This window comes from Odocoileus virginianus, chromosome 24 (genome assembly GCF_023699985.2).
Source record: "Odocoileus virginianus isolate 20LAN1187 ecotype Illinois chromosome 24, Ovbor_1.2, whole genome shotgun sequence".
NCBI classification, from domain to species: Eukaryota; Metazoa; Chordata; class Mammalia; order Artiodactyla; family Cervidae; genus Odocoileus; species Odocoileus virginianus.
Window position 1 is genome coordinate 29,802,929 of NC_069697.1, and position 22,473 is coordinate 29,825,401.

Sequence of the window (22,473 nt, forward strand, 5' to 3'; positions counted from 1 at the left end):
TTTTAATGGCGATGGATGCCAGTTTTAATGATGCGCTGGAGTGACTGAGAAGAATGAGGATGGAGAGAGGCATATAGACTGATCTCTCAGAAGGCCAGTTGCTATTGCTCTTGGAATGAGAACTGAAGAATGCAGACAGCAGCCACTGTTCTCCAGCATCCACAAGACTTCCAGCAGGAAATCTCAGCCCTGCAGCTCCCACTTGGCACATGCTAAATGAAACTCAGACTTTAGTAAACATGGCTGCCGTCCAGGGGAAAGCAAGGCCAGCTTCTCTGTCCAAATGGTACCTATAAATAAAAATAGAATGTTGCGAGGGGAGAGGGAAATGAGAGGGAGCAGCCCCTGCAGGCCCCCTGCTCACAGAGTAACTCCTTGTCCTTTGTCTGGGCTGTTGGCTGGGAGGCGGCGGCACCGTGGAGGCCGAGGGTGAAGCCTTTCCAGTAAAGCTTCTTATTTTCTGTTCCAATGCAGGGCCCCATGGGACCTCGGGGACCCCCAGGCCCTGCTGGTGCTCCCGTAAGTATTGGGTTTTTCCTTTTGGAAAGTGGAGACACAGATGCTTTCAAGCTCTCTGATGTCAGTTCTGGGGGGGGGCCAACCTGGTGTCCTCACTTTACTTTTTAGGGACCTCAAGGATTTCAAGGCAACCCTGGTGAACCTGGGGAACCCGGTGTTTCTGTGAGTACTGGCGCTGGCCCTGCCCTCCTGGGGGGACCTTCAGTGATGCACCATTCACTCCCTAGTCCTGTCACCTTCTGGGCTCTGCCATGCCCTCTATAGTGGAGGGCTCAAAGGAAACTCAGATGTCCCCTCTTAGCTCTGGGGGAGCTCTTCAGGGAGCCAGATGTGGCAGGAGCCGCCCAGGATTCTGTCATGTCAGCCCTTTTTCTGGGTCACCCCTGCTGGCCTGTACTGTTCACTGCCTCCTGCTATGATCTGCTCTGTGCCTCTGCACTCTCTCAGCACAAACTGGGCTCCTCCATCTTTTTCTCCTTTTAGATGAACTAGCTTCCAAAAGCTATAATCGCCGAGTTTTGCCCACTGATTAGGTGTCTTCCCCCCTCCAACCATCTCTTAATCTCGCTTATTTTGTTTATAGGGTCCCATGGGTCCCCGTGGTCCTCCTGGCCCCCCTGGGAAACCTGGTGATGATGTGAGTACACCTGAGTCAATCAAGTGGCTGCCTCACTTGAAAGGGCCTGGAGAGAGGGGGTGCTGGGTGGTGATGGGCAGATGCACCCTCAACTTGGCCCAGGGGGCGGGACTAGTTAGTTGGAGACTTGGACACTGCACCATCTGCATTTCCACCGGCAGCTTAGCTTGCAAGTGCCTTTGGGGGCAGCTTTGGACCCACTGGGAAGGGAAATAATTAAAACATCATTAGCTCCAGGAAGGGAAATTGAGAAGGGAGAGGGAAAACACAAGGGGAAAGATGCAGAGAAGGAAAAACAAAAGAGAAACACTCAACAGCCCAAGATTATCTTAATTGTAAATGAGTTGGGGAAAGCTCAGGCTGAGTCAGGATGTCTGCAAGGGATGTAAAACGAAGGGGAGAGAGGAGAGCTGGCGCTGAGGCTGCTCCTGAGAATCCCATTAGACAGTGAACTTCTCCCTAGGTCAGGGAACACAGGCGGGTCAGCAGCACCTAAGAGAGGAGACAGTGAGCCCACCAGGGGAGGCTGGAGGCTGTGGGGGGCGGAGCAGCTTGCCCAGGGCCCAGGCAGGGAAGGTATTCAGGGAAGTCCGGGCCCTGCAGGGGTTGGGGGAGATGAGGAAGCAGGTGGGCAGAGGCACAGCAGGCTGGGAGGATTGATGACATGCTGGAGTACACCAGTGATGCTAACGTGTCTTCTGAGGAAGCTGAGGTTCATCTCTCTCCCTTCAGGGTGAAGCTGGAAAGCCTGGAAAATCTGGCGAGAGAGGCCCTCCTGGCCCTCAGGTAAAGCCCACCTTTTCCCGTCTCTAGTCTCGTTCCCAGCGTCTCCGTCCTTGCAACAAACGCAGTGGCCTCCCACCCAGCTCGTCCAGCTCCGATAACTTGCTCTTAAAGTTCCAGCGGTCCCCACATATGTCACGCTTTCATGCTGATGACTGTGTCTCTGATCCTAGCACAGGCTAGGGGCGTCCGGGGGAGCTGGCAGATGTTTACACCCACTTTGCCTAAGCTGGGGTGGGGCATAGAGAGAGGGATTCTAGGAGTGACCGAAAGATGTTCCTGGTGCCGGGCTTCTGCTTCCTGGCCCCTCAGGGGCCTGGCTCCAAGGCCTCTCCCATCAGCCCAAGGCAGCTTTTACCTGGTTCTGCTCAGTGCTCTGAACATCTCTTCTTTGGATTGCAGGGTGCTCGCGGCTTCCCAGGAACCCCAGGCCTTCCTGGTGTCAAAGGTCACAGAGTAAGTATCATGGGCAGAGAGTGCGGGAAGGAAAAGATTGACCAAGGGAGAAAAAGTCTTGGAGGGGACATGAATCGTCCTCTTTGGCTTCTCCAGAAGTGTGATTGAAAGTCTTCTCTTGTCCCGTAGGGTTACCCAGGTCTAGATGGTGCTAAGGGAGAAGCTGGTGCTCCGGGTGTGAAGGTAAGGACCAAGAAGCACATGGGCTTGGGGGACGGATGACGAGGAGATGCTGCTGAGCTCAGCGGAGTTAGGACGTGAACAGCTTGGGTTAGGAACACCCAGTGCTACATCCGAACAAACGAACAGCAGGTCCGGAGAGATCCAGGAATTGTCCCTAACAGAACAGAACTAAAGCTTGGAGGTGTCAGTGCTAGCTGAGATGACCAGAGCATTTGGCTTCCTCCATGGGAACTGTCTTGCAGGCTGGCAGTGGGGGCCCTGCTTGCTGACCCTCTGCATCTTTTTTCCAGGGCGAGAGTGGTTCCCCAGGTGAGAACGGTTCTCCAGGCCCAATGGTGAGTAGGAGCACCACCCCCAGAGAGCCTCCAGACACTCTTGAGACACCTTCTAAGGCCCAGCAGATGGCGCCACTGGAGATGCCACTGGCCCCTTTGGGCAAAGTAGATGTTCAGTTTTGTAGACTGATTGGATTATGAGCAAAAAGTAAAGTGTATCAAGTGGATGGTTTGCGCAAGGGCTCACCAGAATTTCTTTGAAATAACCCTGTTAACACACTGAAGGTGTGCTTCAATTTTTACAAAGTCTGTTTATTTTCAACATTTGGGGGAGTTCATCTATTGCAAGGAGCAAGATGTGCCTATAACAAGGCTCCTAATAGGTAACAATGGGAGCACCTGTGTGTTCTGTCATGGCAGAGAAACCTTTGGTGTAATAGGAGGGTCCTGAATCAGGAAGGCAGGACCAGGGGTGTCCACGCCTTTGCCTCTTGGGTGCTACTGGCTCCCTCCCCTCCAGTGTCTGCAAAGGGCCTGCAGGTTAAGTCCTTGAACCAACTCATGCTTGTGCCTCTTGGTGTGTGTTCCAGGGTCCCCGCGGCTTGCCTGGTGAGAGAGGACGGACTGGCCCTGCTGGCGCTGCAGTGAGTAATTGACAAGACCCAGAGTCACCATTTGCCCAGCTCTTTGGAGTTCATGAGGCACTTGCATTCAGGGTTATTTCACCTGACCCTCAAAGCAACCCCGTGAGGTGTAGATAATACCCTCCCATGAGGATTCACTCTGAGTGTGCCTGTCACAAATCCCCAGGCTGGGTCTGCACAGTCAAAGGACTGGGTGGGGGAGGCCATGGGAGAGCTGGCGGGTAAGGGCAGGAGTCTCTTTAACCAGTCTAGATTATTCAGGTAATCCCTCGACAGTCTCACCCACTCCCCAATCAATCCTGTTTGAATTTATGGACAGACTTTAGTTGGCTATAGTACTGTGTTTATTTTAGTTCTTTCTGGTCGCTTAGATGCTGCCCTAGAAAAGTGTAACAGTCTGGGGTCAACTCACATACTTTACATTACTATACTATTGGTGACACTGTGAAATACCAGTGGCCACCACTTCACGGGCATGTCCTCTGTTTAATACCCAGATGCTTTGTTTCATCCAGCCTTCCCTCGAATCCTGCCAGGTGGATTCTGTTGTCCTCCCCCTTTTAGAGGAGAAGAAACTGAGGCACTGAATGGTTAACTAGCCTAAGACAAGCTGTGCTTTGCAGCCTCAGTCTCCGGTGGCCTCTCGTTAATGGGGGAGTTAAGAGTGTGGGGATTTGTAGCAGTGGAGGGTGCAGGTGTTTAGCTCTGATCCCTTAGCAATAGAGAGCCCTTGTGGGCGCCTGGTCAGGCGAGTGATGCGATGAAAGCTGTGTTTAAGAAAGATTATGCTCTCTGTTGATTTCACACCCCAGCCACCCAAGCTCTGAGGCCCCTCCTCATGGGTCCTTGCAGGAGCAGCCAAAGTAAATCAGCTTCCCTCAGCTGTGCTGCTGTCCAGATAATGTATCTATTTTGGCAGAAATTTCCCTCAGAAGCAGATAGTGAAATAGCACGCAGTCTCGACCCCCATTTGTCAGCCAGAGCTGTTGAAGTGGCTTGTCCCCGGGTCACTTTGTCGGGGATTAGAGAGCCCCGGGCCTGCCAAGAAGCACTGTGATTGCTACAGACTGTCCAGACCTGGCTTGTGCCTTTTTGGCCAGGCTTGGAATCATGGGGGCCACACTCCATGAGGGGCACAGATGATATGCACCCCTGTTCTCCGTCCTGCTGCAGTTGGCCCTGCTTCTTGCTTCTCCTTGCTGACTCCTGTCCCTACGGTAGTTAGACTGGCAGGGTGTGCACAGGATTTGGCATGGAAGATTGACAACGTCACATAGTTCCCAGTGCAGGCCTGGTGTCCAGGCCTGGCCAGGGGCTGGGCTGGGCTGTGGTCATGTGCCCTCCACCTTGGGCCAGATGGTGCCCACTCCCCAGCTTTCCTGCAGGGGGAGCCCTGGATGCCCGTCCAACTCTGGCCTCTTGGTCAGCACCACACTCCCCTTGCTCACAGGCAGCCCAGGCCTCTCCTCTGGCTGACCCCTGGAGGGAGGGTGCTTGGCGAAGCAGCCAGTCCAGAAGGGGCTCTGGCCAGTGCTGAGGCTTTATGTTCCCTGTGACATTTTCTTCTGTTAAGTGCTCTCCTGTTTCCCTGGTTAATGCCAATAGGGACAGTCTCAGTCATGAGAGACGGACCACAGCCAGGAGAAAGATTTGAGTCTCATTTAAAACAGGAGCTCCCCCTAAAGCATCCTTCTTCAGCTTCCCAGTAGAGGCAGAGGCAGGCAGGCGGGGCTCAGCTGAAGTCTTCCAAGGACCAGGTGCCTGGCCCAGCTCCACCCAGCCTAATGATTCCCGGGATCCGGAGGGGCCTTGAGAGAGAGAGAGACCCTGGAGGTGCTCACCCTCAAAGTGCACGGCCTATAGAGGAAGAGCCGGCATGTCTGTGAAAGAAGTCTCAGGACAAATTCGGTCCTCGGGCTGTGCCCAGTGCCCTGTCCGCATCGCCATGCTTCTTCCTGGGCTGGTAGCAGATGCCTTGCGCTTCTCTGTCTTCCATAGAAGCAGGTTGTTCTGTGGGCTGGGGATGGGGACACAGATCCAAGAGTTGACCAAGGAGATTAACCGAGTCCTGAAAGGGCTTTCCGCTGCGACAGGCAGGAAGAACTGAGTCAGAATCAATGCTTGGCTATTTCATTTTCCTTGAGTCTTTAAATGATAACATGGCCTTGAATTTGGGGATACTTGGGGTCTCAATGGAAGTTTAATAAATGATGGAGTAGCTTGGGAAAATTACCCAAGCTCTGTGAGGCTGAAAGCAAGCCTACTGCAGGCCCAGTTCTCAAAGCCACCATGGATAGTCCTGGGGCTGCTTCCTCCCGCAGCGCACACCCGCCAGCCTCCTGCTCGGCCCTGGGGCACCGTGAGAGGGACTGGACTTGTGGTATCTCTCATAAGGGCTGCTTCCTTCTCGCTCACAGGGTGCTCGAGGCAATGACGGTCAACCGGGCCCTGCAGGGCCTCCGGTAAGTTCACTTCGCCCCCGGCAGGTTCACCCGAGTCCCCGTCGGCTGCCCAGTGAAGTGGCAGTGTTTACTCAGTATCCAGGCCACATTCTAGATTCTCCTGGAAAAACAGGAACAACCTTTCATTACTAAGGAAGTATGTTGGTAACAAGCTTTGAAGCAATGCTTCATTTTTCTCAGCTACACTTTTGGTAGTTTTTTCTGGGGAGGGGTAGAGAGGGAGGTGAAAGAACTACTTGCTTCTCAGCATGTATATAGTCAGAAACTATATACCGCGTCAGAAATGCGGTTTCCCCAAGCCAGGCTTGGGGACACTGGAGTGGGGACAATTTTCATCCAGGGACTTTAGGCCACAGTGGATGTAGAGCAGTATCAGTACAAAGGTGGGAAGGCGTGGGAGGTGAGGGGGTGGCTTGCTTTGGAGGCTGGAGGTAGTCTGCCCAGACTGGGCCTTCATCTCTACATCTGCTTGCTTCCTCCAGGGTCCCGTGGGTCCTGCTGGCGGTCCTGGCTTCCCCGGCGCTCCTGGTGCCAAGGTGCGTGTCCTGCTTGTCGAGTCAGGACCCCCCTTTCCCCATAACCCTTGCTGACTGCCCCCCGCCGGATGACCCCCCTTCCCTTTGGAGGAGTGTCCCCCACCCCTCACCCCACTGCCGCTCTCCATGGAAGCAAGGAAAGAGCCAGGCATTTTGCAGAGTCACCAGCTGGAAGGGAAAGTAAGATGGAATGATAAAAAGCTGGACATACAGTTAAAGCTTCAGAGTGGGACAAGGCAGAAAAAGATGGGGGGTCCCCTGAGACCTGGGAGGGGACCGAAGATCAGGAAACCGAAGGAAAAAGGCAAAGCTCAGCCGACTTAGACCTGGAAGAGAGTTGGAGGGAAGTGGGCGCAGAGACGGTGCCATCCTTCCCTCTCACCCCTGCTTCATCTTGCGGGGCGGGGCCTGTCTCTCCCAAATCGTGTTAATAGAGTTCTTCCAAGGATTAATAGAGGCCAGTAGGAGGCCAGCCAGTTCAGGGAAAGGCCCCTGTGGCCCAGGAGGGATTCCAACATGCGTGCGTCCCTGGGAATTCTCTCCTGGTGCCGCCAGGAGATGAATAAGGAGCCTCCATGTGGTCACTGGCATCAGGTTGCTTTTCCCCTTCTGGGGGTTTCCATGGCAACCAGACAGTGTCTGAGGCCCCAGGAGCTGGGTGAAGGAGACCCATTGTGAAGAGGGACAGCAGAAGGTGAGGGGGCCTGACCTTTAGAAAATAATAATTACAAAAGTAAAGCAAGAGCGTTCTGAGAAGAAACCTGAGGAGGCTGTGCCCTCCCCTCCAGGTCAGCAGTCCTCACCAGGGACTCCGCCATCCAGGGGAACTTTCAGGAAAAAATGAAAGTAAAAGCAGAGGCCATTTTGGGAAAAGTAGTGTCGGGGTGCTGGTCCCCCAGCTTGCTTTTTGCCCTGGCTTGCTGGCTTCTTTCAAACAGGCTTGACTCAGAGCCTGGTTCACATTAGCCAAATACAAGCCCAGTGGCGCCCCGAGCTGAGATGTTCAAGAGCCTCAATAAAAGAGAAAATAGGTGGGGAAGGGGAGGTAAAGATACCTACCCATCTCAGCCATCTGTCCATCATCCCACAGTGCTGGGCTGGCAGGCTGCCCAGCTCAGGCTTTTCTGATGGGTGCTGATGGAATTAGCACAAAGCCCAGCTTGTAACATGAACCTGTGTGCCTGCTCATGGTGGTCACCAGGTAGGGGGGAAATGAGAGTAGAGTGGGGCAGGTAGAAAGTCGTCAGTTCGGCGGGCTCAGCCAGGCAGCCTGTATGGGAACCCGGGTGCTCCCATGCAGAACATTTTGGTATGTGTGTACAGCTTGTCCTGAACTGTTGCCCCCAGGGTCTGTGTCCCTCTGGCCTGTCCTCACTGCATCCTTCCCTGTCTCTTTCCAGGGTGAAGCTGGCCCCACCGGTGCTCGAGGTCCCGAAGGCGCTCAAGGTCCTCGCGGTGAACCGGGTACTCCTGGGTCCCCTGGGCCAGCTGGCGCCGCTGTAAGTGTAGCTCCCCTTTTGCCTGAAGGGTCTGGGGTCTGAGGCCTTGGCACGCTTGACTCTCTACTGAGGCAACTGGCACCTCAATCATCAAAACTTCCTTCCAGCTCAATGCCTGCCACCCTCCACCAGCCTCTAGAGACACATCTCCCTCCATCACCCATCCTCCCTTGAAGTGTCTGGCAGGGCCAAGCCTGGAATGGACCAGGGGCCTCGGGAGCGCAATGAGGGGTGGGAATGTATTCTTCACTGCTTATCTTTTAACGACACTGTCTCCTTTTTCAGGGCAACCCTGGAACTGATGGAATCCCTGGAGCCAAAGGATCTGCTGTGAGTGCTGCCCTCGGACTCAGCTCTTCCAGGCGGCGGGGTCAGTCCCTCCTCCCGCCCCTCTCCTAATGCCCTTCTCTCTGCTCATGCTGACAGGGTGCCCCTGGCATTGCTGGTGCTCCCGGCTTCCCTGGACCCCGTGGTCCACCCGGCCCTCAAGGTGCAACTGGTCCCCTGGGCCCAAAAGGTCAAACGGTAAGATCCAGAGAACTCCGAGTCCCACCCACAGCTCCAAAGTCAAACCCGCCGCCCCTACTTCCCGCGCTCGCAGTGTCCTCTAGCGGGCTGCCTTTAAGGGTGGGGGTGGTGGAGGCTCTTTAGGGCCGTGGGGAGAACCGAGTGTGAGAACCTACTTTTCTCCTTTGTTAAGGGTGAACCTGGTATTGCTGGCTTCAAAGGCGAACAAGGCCCCAAGGGAGAACCGGTGAGTACCCGGCTGCCACCCCTGGCCCACTACCCACCTCCACAGGAGGCGTGTCCCCTACCCTGGGTCCTCTGAGGGTGTACCCAGAGATGAGATGTGACGGAGAAGCTGATGCAGTCTCAGCTGCCATCTTTGGCTTGACCAGCTTGACTTCCCACTGGGCCACTTCTCCTCGCCCCGCTGATCCTTTGTGACCTCCCTTCCCCAGGACCCCCAGCCCTGAAATAGCAGCCATAGCCACCTCCCCCTCGTGCCAGGCCTGTGCTTGCCCCAGGGCCAGGCAAAGACTCACCCTGTTTCTCTACTGTGCTGGTTCTCAGGGCCCTGCTGGTCCCCAAGGAGCCCCCGGTCCTGCTGGTGAAGAAGGGAAAAGAGGTGCCCGTGGAGAGCCTGGTGGTGCTGGGCCCGCCGGTCCCCCTGGAGAAAGAGTAAGTGGGCCGGGAGTCCTTCCCCACGCTCGTTGGGGTGTGCCCTGGAGATGCAAGTTGAGTTCCTATGGCTCTGGGTCTTTGCCAAGTCTGTGGACCTGATATTCCTTTTCTCCACCCACCTCCACACTCCTTATTTGTGTCTCTCACCCTTGGGTAACATGAAGCAGTGGGAGTTCCTTTCCAAAAGGTGGGGGCAGACCCAAGAAGTTAATCTCTCAGAATCTTGCACCTGGAGCTTCCCAGGTGGTGCGAGTGGTTCAGAACCCGCCTGCCAACGCAGAAGATGTAAGAGACACGGGTTCAATCCCTGGATCAGGAAGATCCCCTGGAGGAGGGCATGGCAACCCACTCCAGTATTCTTGCCTGGAGAATCACCATGGACAGAGAAGCCTGGCAGGCTACAGTCCATAGGGTTGCAGAGTTAGACACAACTGAAGTGATTTAGTAGGCATGCACACATATAGCATCTGCTCTGCAGAGACTGTGGTTGGAGGGTTGGTGGGATGGACACCTGGATCCTGACTAGGCTCTCTGCAGCCACAGTTGGGTCAAGGGCCTCTCTAACTCATTGCCTCTCCCCTCCACTTCTTCCTAGGGCGCTCCTGGCAACCGTGGTTTCCCAGGTCAGGATGGTCTGGCAGGTCCCAAGGTGAGTGGGGGAACAGGGACTGGGGTCCACACATCACTGGTCAAATGGCTTTCTGCTGACCCTCTGCCCCCTCTTGTGTAGGGAGCCCCTGGAGAGCGAGGACCCAGTGGCCTTGCTGGTCCCAAAGGAGCCAACGGTGACCCTGGCCGTCCTGGAGAGCCTGGCCTTCCTGGAGCCCGGGTAGGTAGCAGAGACGCTTCTGTTTTCAGCTTCCTGCTCTGAGAAGACTCCTCACACCCTACCCTGCCTGGTCCCTCCAACCCTGTGCTGACACCCATCCCCTTCTCTCTCCTAAACAAAGGGTCTCACTGGTCGCCCTGGTGATGCTGGTCCTCAAGGCAAAGTTGGTCCTTCCGTAAGTCCATTCTCTGGGTCATTGGGAGAGGTTGGGGGGTACTCTTGGGGAGGCAGGTGGGAAAAGAGTCAGGAGCCGGGTGGGGGCAGCCTGTGAATTTTGAGAACTGGGGAGGGGAATGGATGGGATGGTAGGTCCTGTGGCCAGGTGTGGCCTACGCAGTGGCTGCAAGTTCTAAAAATGCCACCCCTGTGCATTTGGGCCTTCCTTTGGGGGAGACAAAGCCTGATATGCACTTTCAGGAACAAAACTTCTAAGCTAAGCAGTGCCTTGTCACTAATGAGGCTTGTGTGTGATGTGGGCTGCCGGTTAATCCTTGGTCAATCCTACATGCTGTTTGCCTGGCCGGTGACCTGCCCTAAGCCTGCGCTCAGTAGATGGACAAATGTGGTCTCGTGTCCATGTGCTGAGAATGGTGTCCTCTCTTTCAGGGAGCCCCTGGTGAAGATGGTCGCCCTGGACCCCCAGGTCCTCAGGGAGCTCGTGGGCAGCCTGGTGTCATGGGTTTCCCTGGCCCCAAAGGTGCCAATGTAAGTAATCACCTGCCCTTCCATTTCCTGCCACGTGGTGCCTGCTATCTCCCTGCCCCTGGGGAAAGGGCTGGGTCCCAAACATTTAACCCAAGGGCTGTGATGAGCGAGATCCATGGTGCTCTGGGTGGCTCACACCTCCACGCCCCAAGGAGTGCCTGTGATCAGGGGAATCCCAGGGCTCTTTAGAGCCCTCAGAACATCTCAGCCATGACACTGATCCCCAGGGCAGCGCTATCAGCTCACACCTCTGAGCATAAGAGAGGTGCTGATCCTCGACTTTAGCCTTTGCTGTCCATCAAGCAGTGGCCCCACGCCCCAGTCTCCCCAGCCGGCCATACCCCTACTCCCACCAAAGCCCTCCACCTCATGGCCCTGCCCTCTTTCTTCCAGGGTGAGCCTGGCAAAGCTGGTGAGAAAGGACTACCCGGTGCTCCTGGCCTGAGAGTAAGTACCTCCCCACTGCCCACCCCTGGGTGTCTGTTGGACACCTGTGGGGAGGGAGCATCCCTGTGGCATGCTCCTGGGACGCCTGGTTGGCAGCATGATGCCCATGGCTGAGCCCATGCTGCTCTGGGCCCTGTGGGAGTCCACCCCAGGAGACTTTGGTGGCTGACAGCAGCCCTAGGGGCTGAGACAGCTCCTATGCTGAGGACTGAGGGAAAGGAGGGGGATGGGAAGGGAGGGTGGGGAAATGGAGTTCAGGCAGAGTGTTGGCTGGAAACTCTGGGCCACATAGTGTACCTGCCCAGTCCTGGGGTCTGCAGTCTGCAGAACTGGAGAAGTGTATCATGATATTGCCCCTCTCTCACCCCACTAGGGTCTTCCTGGCAAAGACGGTGAGACAGGTGCTGCAGGCCCCCCTGGACCCGCTGTAAGTACCCGCCCAGCCTCTCCAGGTAGCCCATGGGCAGGGGCTTGGGGGTCTGTGGGGGGTGATACAGCTGACAGATATGGATCTGGGGTGATCCAGGACCCCTGACCCAGCCTGAGCAGAGGCAGTGTGGACCCCGCCCTGGTGGCCCGGGGTGCGGGTCACTCACTGGTGGGAGAACAGTGGGCAGTGAGGGTGGTGTTGCCTGCTGTGGGTGGCCCCCTGGCCCCTCTAGCCCTGGATGTGGTGCCCAGGCTCTCCAGAAGCTGGCTCAGCTCACCATTGTCTTCCTCTGCAGGGACCAGCTGGTGAACGAGGCGAGCAGGGTGCTCCTGGGCCATCTGGGTTCCAGGTAGGCGGCTGGACCGGCTTCCTGTTTATTCTCTGTCCAGGGCTCTGAGGCAGCAGCAGCACCCCCTCGATGGGGGCCGGGGGATGGGTCTTCCCTGCACCCCAGCTTTTGCCCTGTGCTGGCCTCCCCAGAGGGTGGGGCAGCAACCTCACTCCTTTCCTAACTAAGTCACCTTGGCTTCTAGGGACTTCCTGGCCCTCCTGGCCCCCCAGGTGAAGGTGGAAAACCAGGTGACCAGGTGAGTATGGGGCTCTGTGAATCTGCAGCCTCTTTAGGTGGGAATGTCTATTCTGATGCCCAGGAGGCAAGGGCGGGAGGGGGAACAAGGAGCCCAGTGAGGCAGGGAGGGTCTGGGACCCGCAGGCCAGCTCTCCACAGTCTGAGCTCAGCAGCCAGCAGGAGGGGCACTCAGCCAAGGCTCCGGGACAGAAAAACCTTGCTCTCTCACATTCTTCTTTGATCTTCAGGGTGTTCCTGGTGAAGCTGGAGCTCCCGGCCTCGTGGGTCCCAGGGTGAGTGTCCTGTTGGCCGTTCCCAAGTGGCCTTCCTGAGCGGTTCTGCCTGCCTGTCCCAGCAGAACCGCAGCCCCGGGTCCTGGCCCGCCACCGCCCCCCTCCCACCCACCAATCCAGCTCCGCTCCTACCTCCCTGCGTCTCCCTGGCTCTCTGTTCTCTTCCTGCCTCCGCCTGACTGGTCTGTGGTGTCTCTGCTCCAGGGTGAACGAGGTTTCCCAGGAGAACGTGGCTCCCCCGGTTCCCAGGGCCTCCAGGGGCCCCGCGGCCTCCCCGGCACTCCTGGCACCGATGGTCCCAAAGTAAGTAAGGCGGGTGTGGTCCTCTGGGTGGAAGGGGAGGAGGCTTGGGGTATGAAGATGGAAGGAGGGAGGGATGGAGGGTGAGACCCAAAGGGGTCTGGGCAGAGGAAGAAGGGGAGGAAAGGGGGCTTAGGGTGCCTGGAGGAGGAGCTGCCCACCACAGAGTTCTCTCCCGCACAGGGCGCAGCTGGCCCAGCCGGCCCCCCTGGGGCTCAGGGCCCTCCAGGTCTGCAGGGCATGCCCGGTGAGAGGGGAGCAGCTGGTATCGCTGGACCCAAGGGAGACAGGGTGAGTACCAGGCTGAGCAGGCCTCCCCCACACTCCCTCCCACTCCCCACGGCACCAGTCACCCTCTTGAGGAACTCGGCAGCCCCTCCACGGCTCTCTGGCCTTTAGTGACATGATCCTCTGACACATCCCTCCATCTCACTTCTCTTACTGCTCGTCACCCACCCTGAGACCACAGCAAACCCCTCTTGGCCAGGCTCTGACCCCCGCCTGGAGCCCCATTCAGGGAGGACACTGAGCTGGCAAAGGGGGTCTTGGAGTACCTCCCTGAGGTGGCCCGTTTTCTCTATTCCACAGGGTGATGTTGGCGAGAAAGGCCCCGAGGGCGCCCCCGGGAAGGACGGTGGACGAGTAAGTGGATGCTGGTGGCAGGCTCCCTGGGGTTGGGATGGGGACGGATGCAGGGATCCCATGCACTCAGGGGACAGAGGGGCCGTGTGTGACCATGGTCCCTGGTCCTGTCTCAGTTATGTGGGCTGGGCATCCGCAGGGACTTCCCTGTCAACACTGGGACCCTGGGGTGAGAGGGTGTTCTGGGGGCCATGGAAGGATACACCAAGGGCCCCTGGGTGTGGGCAAAACCCCAGGCTCCCTGCTCGGCACCGCGTCCCTGGCTGCCTCTCCCGGGCCCTCACTTGGCCTTCTCTTCCCAGGGTCTGACTGGCCCCATCGGCCCCCCTGGCCCAGCTGGTGCCAACGGTGAGAAGGTGAGTCATGGACCCCTTTCTTCACTCTGCCCCCATCAGATCTCCTCACCTACCAAAGACTGTTCTCTCTCCTCCCCTCAATCGACAGCTGTCACCCTCCTCCTCTCCAACTGCTATAAGGAGTGAGGGTGGGGGCCTTCTAAGCAGCAGAGTCCTGGCAGTGCAGGCCATTGAGGGAAGCAGAAGGAAGGGTGGGGGACAGGTGTCTTTTCTCGATGCCCTGAGGAGGGCGCAGGTGTGGCTGAAGCTACGAGAAAACAGGCTGCGGGTCACTGGGGAGACCGGAGCCCCCACCCGCCGTCAGGGCTGCTTCCTGGGTGCACTTTGCTCTGGAAGGGCCCCCTCTGAACCCACACCCCTCATCTCTGGCTTTTGTCCCCCCTCCTCAACCTTAGGGAGAAGTTGGACCCCCTGGTCCTGCAGGAACTGCTGGTGCTCGAGGTGCCCCGGTGAGTATCTCTGCCTGGAGCCTGGCCCTGCAGGGGTGTGGCTCTCTCCCTGCAGTTTGGGTCTGGGGATGGGAGGAGAGATGAGAAAGGAAAGAGAGAAGGCATGCACCCCCCTTCAATGATGTGATCATGGTGGAGGGCCTTCTGGCCACAGGAGGCCTTCTGACCTGGGTCGGTTTGTTTAGGATGGAGCTCCCTGACCCCTTTACTCTGGGGGTTACTGCGCAGTAGGCTGGGCCAGGGTGGGCTCTGGGCTCCCAGGAGGGAACCGAGCAGGCAGGAAACTAAGCCTCCGCATTTTGGGCCTCTTTCCTCACAGGGTGAACGTGGAGAGACCGGCCCCCCTGGACCCGCTGGATTCGCCGGTCCCCCTGTGAGTGTCTCCGTCCACCTTCCCTGCCACACCTTCTACTCTGGTCATTCCCCAGCCCACGGGGGAGGGAGGGACAGGGCTTAAAGAGGAGGGGAAGGGCTGCTTTCCCTCCACGCCGGTGTGACAGTCCCAACCTCAGAGCACGCGCTCAGACCCAGGGTGGACACACACTCACAGAGTCTCTGGCCCTTTGGGAGGAGTTGTTGCCCCCACTCACTGGCCTCCTCCTTCCCGAGCCAGGGTGCTGATGGCCAGCCTGGTGCCAAAGGTGAACAAGGAGAAGCTGGCCAGAAAGGTGATGCTGGTGCCCCCGGTCCTCAGGGCCCCTCTGGAGCTCCTGGGCCTCAGGTGGGTAAAACTGAGCTCCCCTGGGAGCTGACCCCCAGGACAGGGAAGCTGGGCGCAGGAGGAGGGGCCTGGGCAGGCCAAGGGCGGCTGGGAGGCCTGGCTGCTGCAGCCGCGGCGGAGGGCAGAGGCTGCAGGAAGGAGGAGTTTGTACTCAGGGATGAAGGTTAAAGAGCTACGCTACCCTGGCTTTTGTTGTCACGGGTGTGGGTGCCTGGTGGGGGCTGGAAGAGTGAACGCAGGTACCGCTTGTGTCTCCCTGGTACATATGGCTCAGGACGGAGCAGCCAGTCTCCTGGGAGACCCTGGTTAGGCTCTGAGGATGCCTAATGGGCTTCTCCTCCCAAGATCTTCTGGAACATGAGTCTTCTATTAGACGGGGTAGCAGGCCCACCTGTGATAGCTTCTCCAGGCTGGGATGTTCATGTTGACAAAGCTGCATCTTTGTGGTCCTGGCTCTCAGGAGTCTGTGGTCGAGACGACTGGGCCTCACTGTCTCCCTTCTTCCTCCTCAGGGTCCTACTGGTGTGACTGGTCCTAAAGGAGCCCGAGGTGCTCAAGGCCCCCCGGTAAGTGAGGCCCCCATCCCCACTGTTGCTGGGCCGGGTGGAGGGCCCTGGGGAGTGGGTGGAAGCTTCTCTCACACCCATCCTGGCCTCACAGGGGGAAGGCCCGGCCCCAGAGGCTACTCCCCACCTCCTTCCTTCTTACCCACTTTTGCCCCCACCCATCCCACAGCCATGTGGGAGAGGATGCCCCTAGAGTCTAAATGCCCCAGTCCAATCCTCCCCTGCAGAGGCAGCGAGAGGCAGTGGCCACACTCTGGGGGCCCTTTCTGCCTAACTCCCCTGGCTGCTCTGCACCCCCTTGCCCCTTTCCACTCCAGCCTGTGAGACCACCCCCCCAACCTTTGATTCTGGGGCCTCCTGAGGGTCCAAGGTGCTGAGTCTCCCCTCTCCTCACATAGGGAGCCACTGGATTCCCCGGAGCAGCTGGCCGCGTTGGACCCCCAGGTTCCAATGTGAGTGCCACCTTGGCTGGTTTCTACCTTACCCCTAGCAGGAGGCACAGGCAGGGGTCACAGAGGCTGGCCCAACCCCATGCACATCTTGTGCCCAGGCCCACACCTGGGAGGAGCAGTCAACTGACCGTGGGGACCTGTTCTCCGCGTGGAGAGCAGGGAGCAGGGGCTGTGCCCTTTTGCTGGCCATGGGCTTCTGCCTCCACTTCACCGTGGACACGCGTTTCTTGAACACACTGTGCTTTATGAGAAAGTCTGCATCTCGCCCTCGGGGAGCTCACAGTAGGGGGAGGAGAGATGATAAGTCACTGGGCTCACCAACACTGTCTAGTGCGGGGGAGTGGGCACAGAGGCTCCCGGCTGAGGGGATCGAGGTTGGAGCAATTCCCTGAGGACTGGTGGTGGGAGTGAGGCCACAGGGAAGGAAGCAGGAGAGTCAGAACAGGAAGAGTGTGCAGTGGCTAGAGAAGCCAGGCTGGCTGTCCAGAGCTCACGTGGAGTGAAGATGGAAGAGGTGGACCAAGGGGGCCAAGCTGCCCTTACTGTGGAGGAAGCCCCCAGAGGGTCATGGCAGCCTGGAGGGATGGGGAAGGGTAAGAGGAATTCTCACTCCCTGTGATTTGCTTCTCCTAGGGCAACCCTGGACCCCCCGGTCCTCCTGGTCCTTCTGGAAAAGATGGTCCTAAAGGTGCTCGAGGAGACAGTGGTCCCCCTGGCCGAGCTGGTGACCCTGGCCTCCAAGGTCCTGCTGGACCCCCTGGCGAGAAGGGAGAGCCTGGAGATGATGGTCCTTCTGTAAGTCCCAAGGGGTGCAAAGGGCCTGGGCTCCCAGAGCCTGGAGTTGGGGGGAGCAGGGCTGTGGGGCTGCCGGGAGGGGTTGCTGCAGAAAGCGCTCTGCCGGGCAGGAGGAGCACTGACCCTGACCCTCGCAGTGGGCAGCTGGCCGCAGCACAGATGGAGGCGGCTGCGTGTCACCTCTCAAGTTCTCGCCTCCTTCTTCTCCTCCCTCAGGGTCCCGACGGTCCTCCAGGTCCTCAGGGTCTGGCTGGTCAGAGGGGCATCGTTGGTCTGCCTGGACAGCGTGGTGAGCGAGGATTCCCCGGTCTCCCCGGCCCCTCGGTAAGTGGGGACGCCCCTTCCTCCAGGTGAGCCGGCCCAGCCTGGCTCAGGTGGAGGGTCTTCACTGGGTGTTCTTGGTGGCCTGGCCACCTGCTCTGCACCCTTGGAACTGACCCCCGGTCAGCCTTCTCCCTGGAAGGGCTGAGAGGGGCCTCGGAGTGTGCACTCACCCTCCTTGTTGCTGCCCCCAGGGTGAGCCTGGCAAGCAGGGAGCCCCTGGAGCATCTGGAGACCGAGGTCCCCCTGGCCCTGTGGGTCCTCCTGGCCTGACTGGTCCTGCTGGCGAGCCTGGACGTGAGGTGAGCAGTGGGTCCCACTGTGGGGACGGGGGAGCCCTGGAGGAGGGGGGTGACAGGGTGGGGCAAGCCCAAGTGCCCAGATGTGATGGGAAGGTCGTGACGGGAGAGAGGAGGCCAGGGAGACTAAGAGCTGGGTGCATAGGAGGGTGGCAGGAGGAAGCTAGGTGGGAAAGCTTTGGCTGGACGGTGGGGGGAATAAACCTGGGCTCCTGAGGGAGGATGGGGATGGTGGGCAGCTCTGATGGCGTCTGCTCCCCTTTGCACAGGGAAGCCCCGGTGCTGATGGCCCCCCTGGCAGAGATGGCGCGGCTGGAGTCAAGGTGAGTGTCTCGTGTGGTGGGGTGGGACGGACACTTCTTTGGCCTGGCAGGGTCAGGGGCAGAGCCATGTCCCTCCTTGCCTCCTCTGGAAATTCCTCTCTGATCCTGGGACCTCTCTCCTGACAGGGTGACCGTGGGGAGACCGGCGCTGCGGGTGCCCCTGGAGCTCCCGGGCCCCCTGGCTCTCCTGGCCCCGCCGGCCCGGTTGGCAAGCAGGGAGACCGAGGAGAAGCTGTGAGTATCTTGAGTCAGTAAAAGGCCATGGCGCAGGAGGGTGGCTGGGTGGGCAGCGAGCTCCTCCCCACCTCCCGCCCTCCCCTGCCTTGCCCCAGGCCCCGGGGACAACCCTGGGTCTGGGCTGTGGAGCAGCTGCCTCGGTGCCCAGGCCACGGGCAGACGCGGAAGTGGGCCATCCTTGCCTCGGCTGCTCTCTGACGTTGCCCCACCCTCCCCACAGGGCGCACAAGGTCCCATGGGACCCGCAGGACCTGCTGGAGCCCGGGGAATGCCAGTGAGTACCTGAGTGCCCCGTGCTGGGTCCTGATGGGGAGGCTCGGTGGCGGGGGCAGAGGGGGGGTCGCGCAGGGACCTGGGGCTCCTTGGCTCAGGTGAAGCCGGCAGAGGGCTCTTGCTCTGGGCTGAGCTGACCCAACTGTGTCTGTGTGTCTCGTTCCCAGGGCCCTCAAGGCCCCCGAGGTGACAAGGGAGAAACTGGAGAGGCTGGCGAGAGGGGACTGAAGGGACACCGTGGCTTCACCGGTCTGCAGGGTCTGCCTGGCCCCCCTGTGAGTGCTGTTGTCTGTGCTTGGCTCCCCAGGGCCTCCCACTCCGCAGGGACCCCCACTCCGCAGGGACCACTTGAGTTTCCCAGGCTGCTGAAGTGACTTGGGATGATCCTAAGAAATGTCCGGGCCTGGACCTCCTCCGGGTCGGAGGGAGGAGCCCGTGGAAGGGGCACAGGGCTGGGGGTGGGGGAGCAGATACATGTCCCAGCCAGCTCCCAATGTATATACCCATTCAAGAAGGCCTCCCAGCCTGGGCCCGTCTGTGCTGACCTCTGACCTTGGCCTCTTCCTTCCGCACAGGGTCCTTCTGGAGACCAGGGTGCTTCCGGTCCTGCAGGTCCTTCTGGCCCCAGAGTGAGTGAGAGGGAGTGAGCCCTCCCTCGGGGTGGGGCTGGGGCACTGGGCAGGTGTCTGAGGAGGAGGGGAGTGTGGCTGCTTCTGGGGAAGCCTTGGCCTCAGGGGCCCTCACCAGGCAACGGAGGTGGGATCAGCTTGGTGAGAATGTGGCCAGAGAAGAACCCGAGACCCCAGGATGAATATACGAGTGGCTTTCGGCTGTCAAATAGTCCCCCCCTGGGAACAAGGGTTTACAGAGAGGATTGTAGGAGGGTGGGAAAGCTGTCAGGCCACCCTGCTGGTTCTCGGCCACACACGGGCCAGCGTGGGGTTCCGTGACTGAGAAGTGAGGAAAATCGGGAACAGAGTGGCTAGTGCTAGGAGGGCCCCCTCCCCACCTTCCCCTTGTTGATGCTCTTTCCTCACCGCCTGCCTCTCTCCTGGCCTGCAGGGTCCTCCTGGCCCTGTCGGTCCCTCTGGCAAAGATGGTGCTAACGGAATCCCTGGCCCCATTGGACCTCCTGGGCCCCGTGGACGTTCCGGCGAGACTGGCCCTGCTGTGAGTGTGCAGACCCTGGCCTTCTGTGTGGGGCCTTCCCAGCACTGGGCAGCGGAGGGCTTCTTTCGGGGTGTCCGCCTGCAGCTAATGTGACAGTACCCTTTATCCCTGGAGCCCCCTGGAGGTTCAGAGGGTCCACGGGAAACAGAAGAGAGGGGCTAATGAAAGAATAAGGCACATTCTGTGGTTTTCTTGGTCCTGTCCCATTGCACGTACACACACATCCTCAACCTCATGGGACGGGAAAAGACATTCTATTGATGGTACATTCTAGAAGGTGGGGATGGACACAGGAAGGGTGGCGTCCTTGTCATTCCTGGCTGATTTCTCTGTTCCCTGCTGCAGGGTCCTCCTGGAAACCCTGGACCCCCTGGCCCTCCTGGCCCCCCCGGCCCTGGCATTGACATGTCTGCCTTTGCTGGCCTCGGCCAGAGAGAGAAGGGCCCCGACCCCTTGCAGTACATGCGGGCCGATGAGGCAGCCGGCAACCTGAGACAGCATGATGCCGAGGTGGACGCCACACTCAAGTCCCTCAACAACCAGATCGAGAGCCTCCGCAGCCCCGAGGGCTCCCGCAAGAATCCAGCTCGCACCTGCCGAGACCTGAAACTCTGCCACCCTGAGTGGAAGAGCGGTGAGGACCCCCACCACAGAGAGCAGGCAGTCAGCCCCCTCGGCCCAGCCCCGCTCAGAACACAGGAGCAGAATCAGACCTGGAAGGGTCTAGCATGGGTGTCCCCCTACACCCACATCTCACAGCAGAGAAACTGCAGCCTTGGCCCTGTCCTGCCGCGGCCACACGGCGGAAGTGACGTCAGGGTCAAGTTCCATCCACAGGCTGGCCCTGAGCCTGCCCTTCTGTGCGCACCCGTTTAGCCCTGGACATTCCCCTGGCCGGTTCCCTCCTCCTCCCCTCCCTTTGGCTGCATGTGGCCCTCACACCCTGCTCCTCTCCCCCTGGGTGTCCCCGTAGGCCTGTCTGTCACTCCAGGTGGGCCTGGCTTTCTCAGGAGCGTGTCTGTGCCTATCTGAGCCCCGATGGGGTGTTGCCTCCCCACTGCAGGAGACTACTGGATCGACCCCAACCAGGGCTGCACCCTGGACGCCATGAAGGTTTTCTGCAACATGGAGACTGGCGAGACCTGCGTCTACCCCAACCCAGCCAGCGTTCCCAAGAAGAATTGGTGGAGCAGCAAGAGCAAGGACAAGAAACACATCTGGTTTGGAGAAACCATCAACGGTGGCTTCCATGTGAGTCCCCCACTTGCTCTAGGCCATGGAGGGCGCCTCAAAACCTCCCTCTGCTTCCTTCTGGGGAGTTTTCAGCACCTTGCTCACATTCCCACTAGTTTTGGGTGAGAGAGGGGGCTTAAGAGGAAGGAAGGAGGAGATGGGATTTTTTTTTTTTTCCATTTAGAGGTGGAGGAAGAGGTCCTCGGAGGCCTGCTCCACTTTCTGGAAGAATGTCTTCCCAGTGACCCCTCCCCTAGCCCCCTTCAGCTCCTCCTCACCCCGGTCAGCTGGCAGCCCCCATCCCCGGGCCTCATGCTGCTGCTTTCCATCCTCACAGTTCAGCTATGGAGATGACAACCTGGCTCCCAACACCGCCAACGTCCAGATGACCTTCCTCCGCCTGCTGTCCACTGAGGGCTCCCAGAACATCACCTACCACTGCAAGAACAGCATTGCCTACCTGGACGAAGCTGCTGGCAACCTCAAGAAGGCTCTGCTCATCCAGGGCTCCAACGACGTGGAGATCCGGGCTGAGGGCAACAGCAGGTTCACATACACCGTTCTGAAGGATGACTGCACGGTGAGTCAGGCGGGCTGGGCCACCAAAGAGAGAGCGAGCTTCCCGGGGCCCAGGGCTCAGGCTGGAGCAGGCTGAGGGCTGGTCCACAGCGGGCGCCGTGGTCCTAAAGGGACACGCATGTAAGGAGCTGTGTAGGGACGACACACCAGCGACAGCTGGGGGAGAGGAGCGTGTCGGCTCTGACTCCTCCGCTCCCTCGGCTCAGTGTGTGGGGACTGGTAGGGACAGTCATGCAGTGTGTGGGGGCCTCTGCCCTTGCAGGGGGGGTGCTCGCTGTAGGGGATGGGGAGGAGAAGGGCAGGGGGCGGGGGAGGCTCTGCTGCTGAGAACTAGAGTCTGGAGTCGAGGTGGAGGTCAATCCATAAGAGAACTAGAGCCCCCCAGGGTGTTCTGCACTTGGTGTTCTATGATGCTCGGTTTTCCCCATCACAAGGCATCCACTGACTCTCCTCTTGTTCTCTCCTAGAAACACACCGGTAAGTGGGGCAAGACTACGATCGAGTACCGGTCACAGAAGACCTCACGTCTCCCCATCATTGACATTGCACCCATGGACATAGGAGGGCCCGAGCAGGAATTCGGTGTGGACATAGGGCCTGTCTGCTTCTTGTAAAAACCCGAACCCAGAACCAACACAATCCATTGCAAACCCAAAGGACCCAAGTACTTTCCAATCCCAGTCACTCTAGGACTCTGCACTGAATGGCTGATCTGACCTGACGCCCATTCATCCCACCCGCTCACAGTCTGGACTTTGCTCCCCTCTCTAAGAGACCTGAACTGGGCAGACTGCAAAATAAAATCTCGGTGTTCTATTTATTTATTGTCTTCCTGTAAGACCTTTGGGTCAAGGCAGAGACAGGAAACTAACTGGTGTGAGTCAAACGCCCCTTGAGTGACTGCCCCCCAGCCCAGGCAAGAGGCCCCCTGCAGGTGCCGGGCGCAGGAACTGTGTGTGTCCTACACGATGGTGCTATTCTGTGTCAAACACCTCTGTATTTTTTAAAATGTCAATTGATATTAAAAACAAAAAAATTATTGGAAAGTACATACTGGCTTGTGCTTCGTGCTTTGTTTATTTTCCACGAGTGCTGGATTCTGTGGGCAGGACAGAACGGCTATCTTTAGGCCTTCTCTTAGCCACCTCACACAAACTTGCCTTTTTATCGTAACCCCTGGCACTGAGTGGAGCCCAGGGCGGGGACGAGAAACAGAGACCCAAGGTTTGGGAAGGGAGGCGCAAGGCGGAGGTGGGGGGGATTGTTCTTGAGCGTAAACCCGGGTACACTTCCAGGGTGGATTAGT

The 22,473-nt window shown here is 58.7% G+C and overlaps 1 protein-coding gene across 1 annotated transcript in view; it reads left to right on the forward strand.

Moving 5' to 3' along the window:
• Positions 1–22,216, forward strand: part of COL2A1 (collagen type II alpha 1 chain) — a 30,432-nt gene extending 8,216 nt beyond the window's left edge. The window contains exons 9-54 of the mRNA XM_020889245.2: positions 475–519; positions 628–681; positions 1,103–1,156; positions 1,889–1,942; positions 2,342–2,395; positions 2,525–2,578; positions 2,869–2,913; positions 3,444–3,497; positions 5,915–5,959; positions 6,442–6,495; positions 7,896–7,994; positions 8,280–8,324; positions 8,421–8,519; positions 8,695–8,748; positions 9,069–9,176; positions 9,775–9,828; positions 9,910–10,008; positions 10,130–10,183; positions 10,615–10,713; positions 11,107–11,160; positions 11,534–11,587; positions 11,886–11,939; positions 12,124–12,177; positions 12,407–12,451; positions 12,656–12,754; positions 12,935–13,042; positions 13,340–13,393; positions 13,696–13,749; positions 14,145–14,198; positions 14,518–14,571; positions 14,812–14,919; positions 15,432–15,485; positions 15,884–15,937; positions 16,571–16,732; positions 16,949–17,056; positions 17,248–17,355; positions 17,622–17,675; positions 17,802–17,909; positions 18,133–18,186; positions 18,353–18,460; positions 18,761–18,814; positions 19,248–19,355; positions 19,701–19,989; positions 20,419–20,606; positions 20,926–21,168; positions 21,635–22,216. Coding sequence (XP_020744904.1) covers positions 475–519; positions 628–681; positions 1,103–1,156; positions 1,889–1,942; positions 2,342–2,395; positions 2,525–2,578; positions 2,869–2,913; positions 3,444–3,497; positions 5,915–5,959; positions 6,442–6,495; positions 7,896–7,994; positions 8,280–8,324; positions 8,421–8,519; positions 8,695–8,748; positions 9,069–9,176; positions 9,775–9,828; positions 9,910–10,008; positions 10,130–10,183; positions 10,615–10,713; positions 11,107–11,160; positions 11,534–11,587; positions 11,886–11,939; positions 12,124–12,177; positions 12,407–12,451; positions 12,656–12,754; positions 12,935–13,042; positions 13,340–13,393; positions 13,696–13,749; positions 14,145–14,198; positions 14,518–14,571; positions 14,812–14,919; positions 15,432–15,485; positions 15,884–15,937; positions 16,571–16,732; positions 16,949–17,056; positions 17,248–17,355; positions 17,622–17,675; positions 17,802–17,909; positions 18,133–18,186; positions 18,353–18,460; positions 18,761–18,814; positions 19,248–19,355; positions 19,701–19,989; positions 20,419–20,606; positions 20,926–21,168; positions 21,635–21,781 — 3,855 coding nt within the window. The 3' untranslated portion in view covers positions 21,782–22,216. The remainder of the gene's footprint in view (positions 1–474; positions 520–627; positions 682–1,102; positions 1,157–1,888; positions 1,943–2,341; positions 2,396–2,524; positions 2,579–2,868; positions 2,914–3,443; positions 3,498–5,914; positions 5,960–6,441; positions 6,496–7,895; positions 7,995–8,279; positions 8,325–8,420; positions 8,520–8,694; positions 8,749–9,068; positions 9,177–9,774; positions 9,829–9,909; positions 10,009–10,129; positions 10,184–10,614; positions 10,714–11,106; positions 11,161–11,533; positions 11,588–11,885; positions 11,940–12,123; positions 12,178–12,406; positions 12,452–12,655; positions 12,755–12,934; positions 13,043–13,339; positions 13,394–13,695; positions 13,750–14,144; positions 14,199–14,517; positions 14,572–14,811; positions 14,920–15,431; positions 15,486–15,883; positions 15,938–16,570; positions 16,733–16,948; positions 17,057–17,247; positions 17,356–17,621; positions 17,676–17,801; positions 17,910–18,132; positions 18,187–18,352; positions 18,461–18,760; positions 18,815–19,247; positions 19,356–19,700; positions 19,990–20,418; positions 20,607–20,925; positions 21,169–21,634) is intronic.
• The last annotated feature ends 257 nt before the right edge of the window (positions 22,217–22,473 follow it).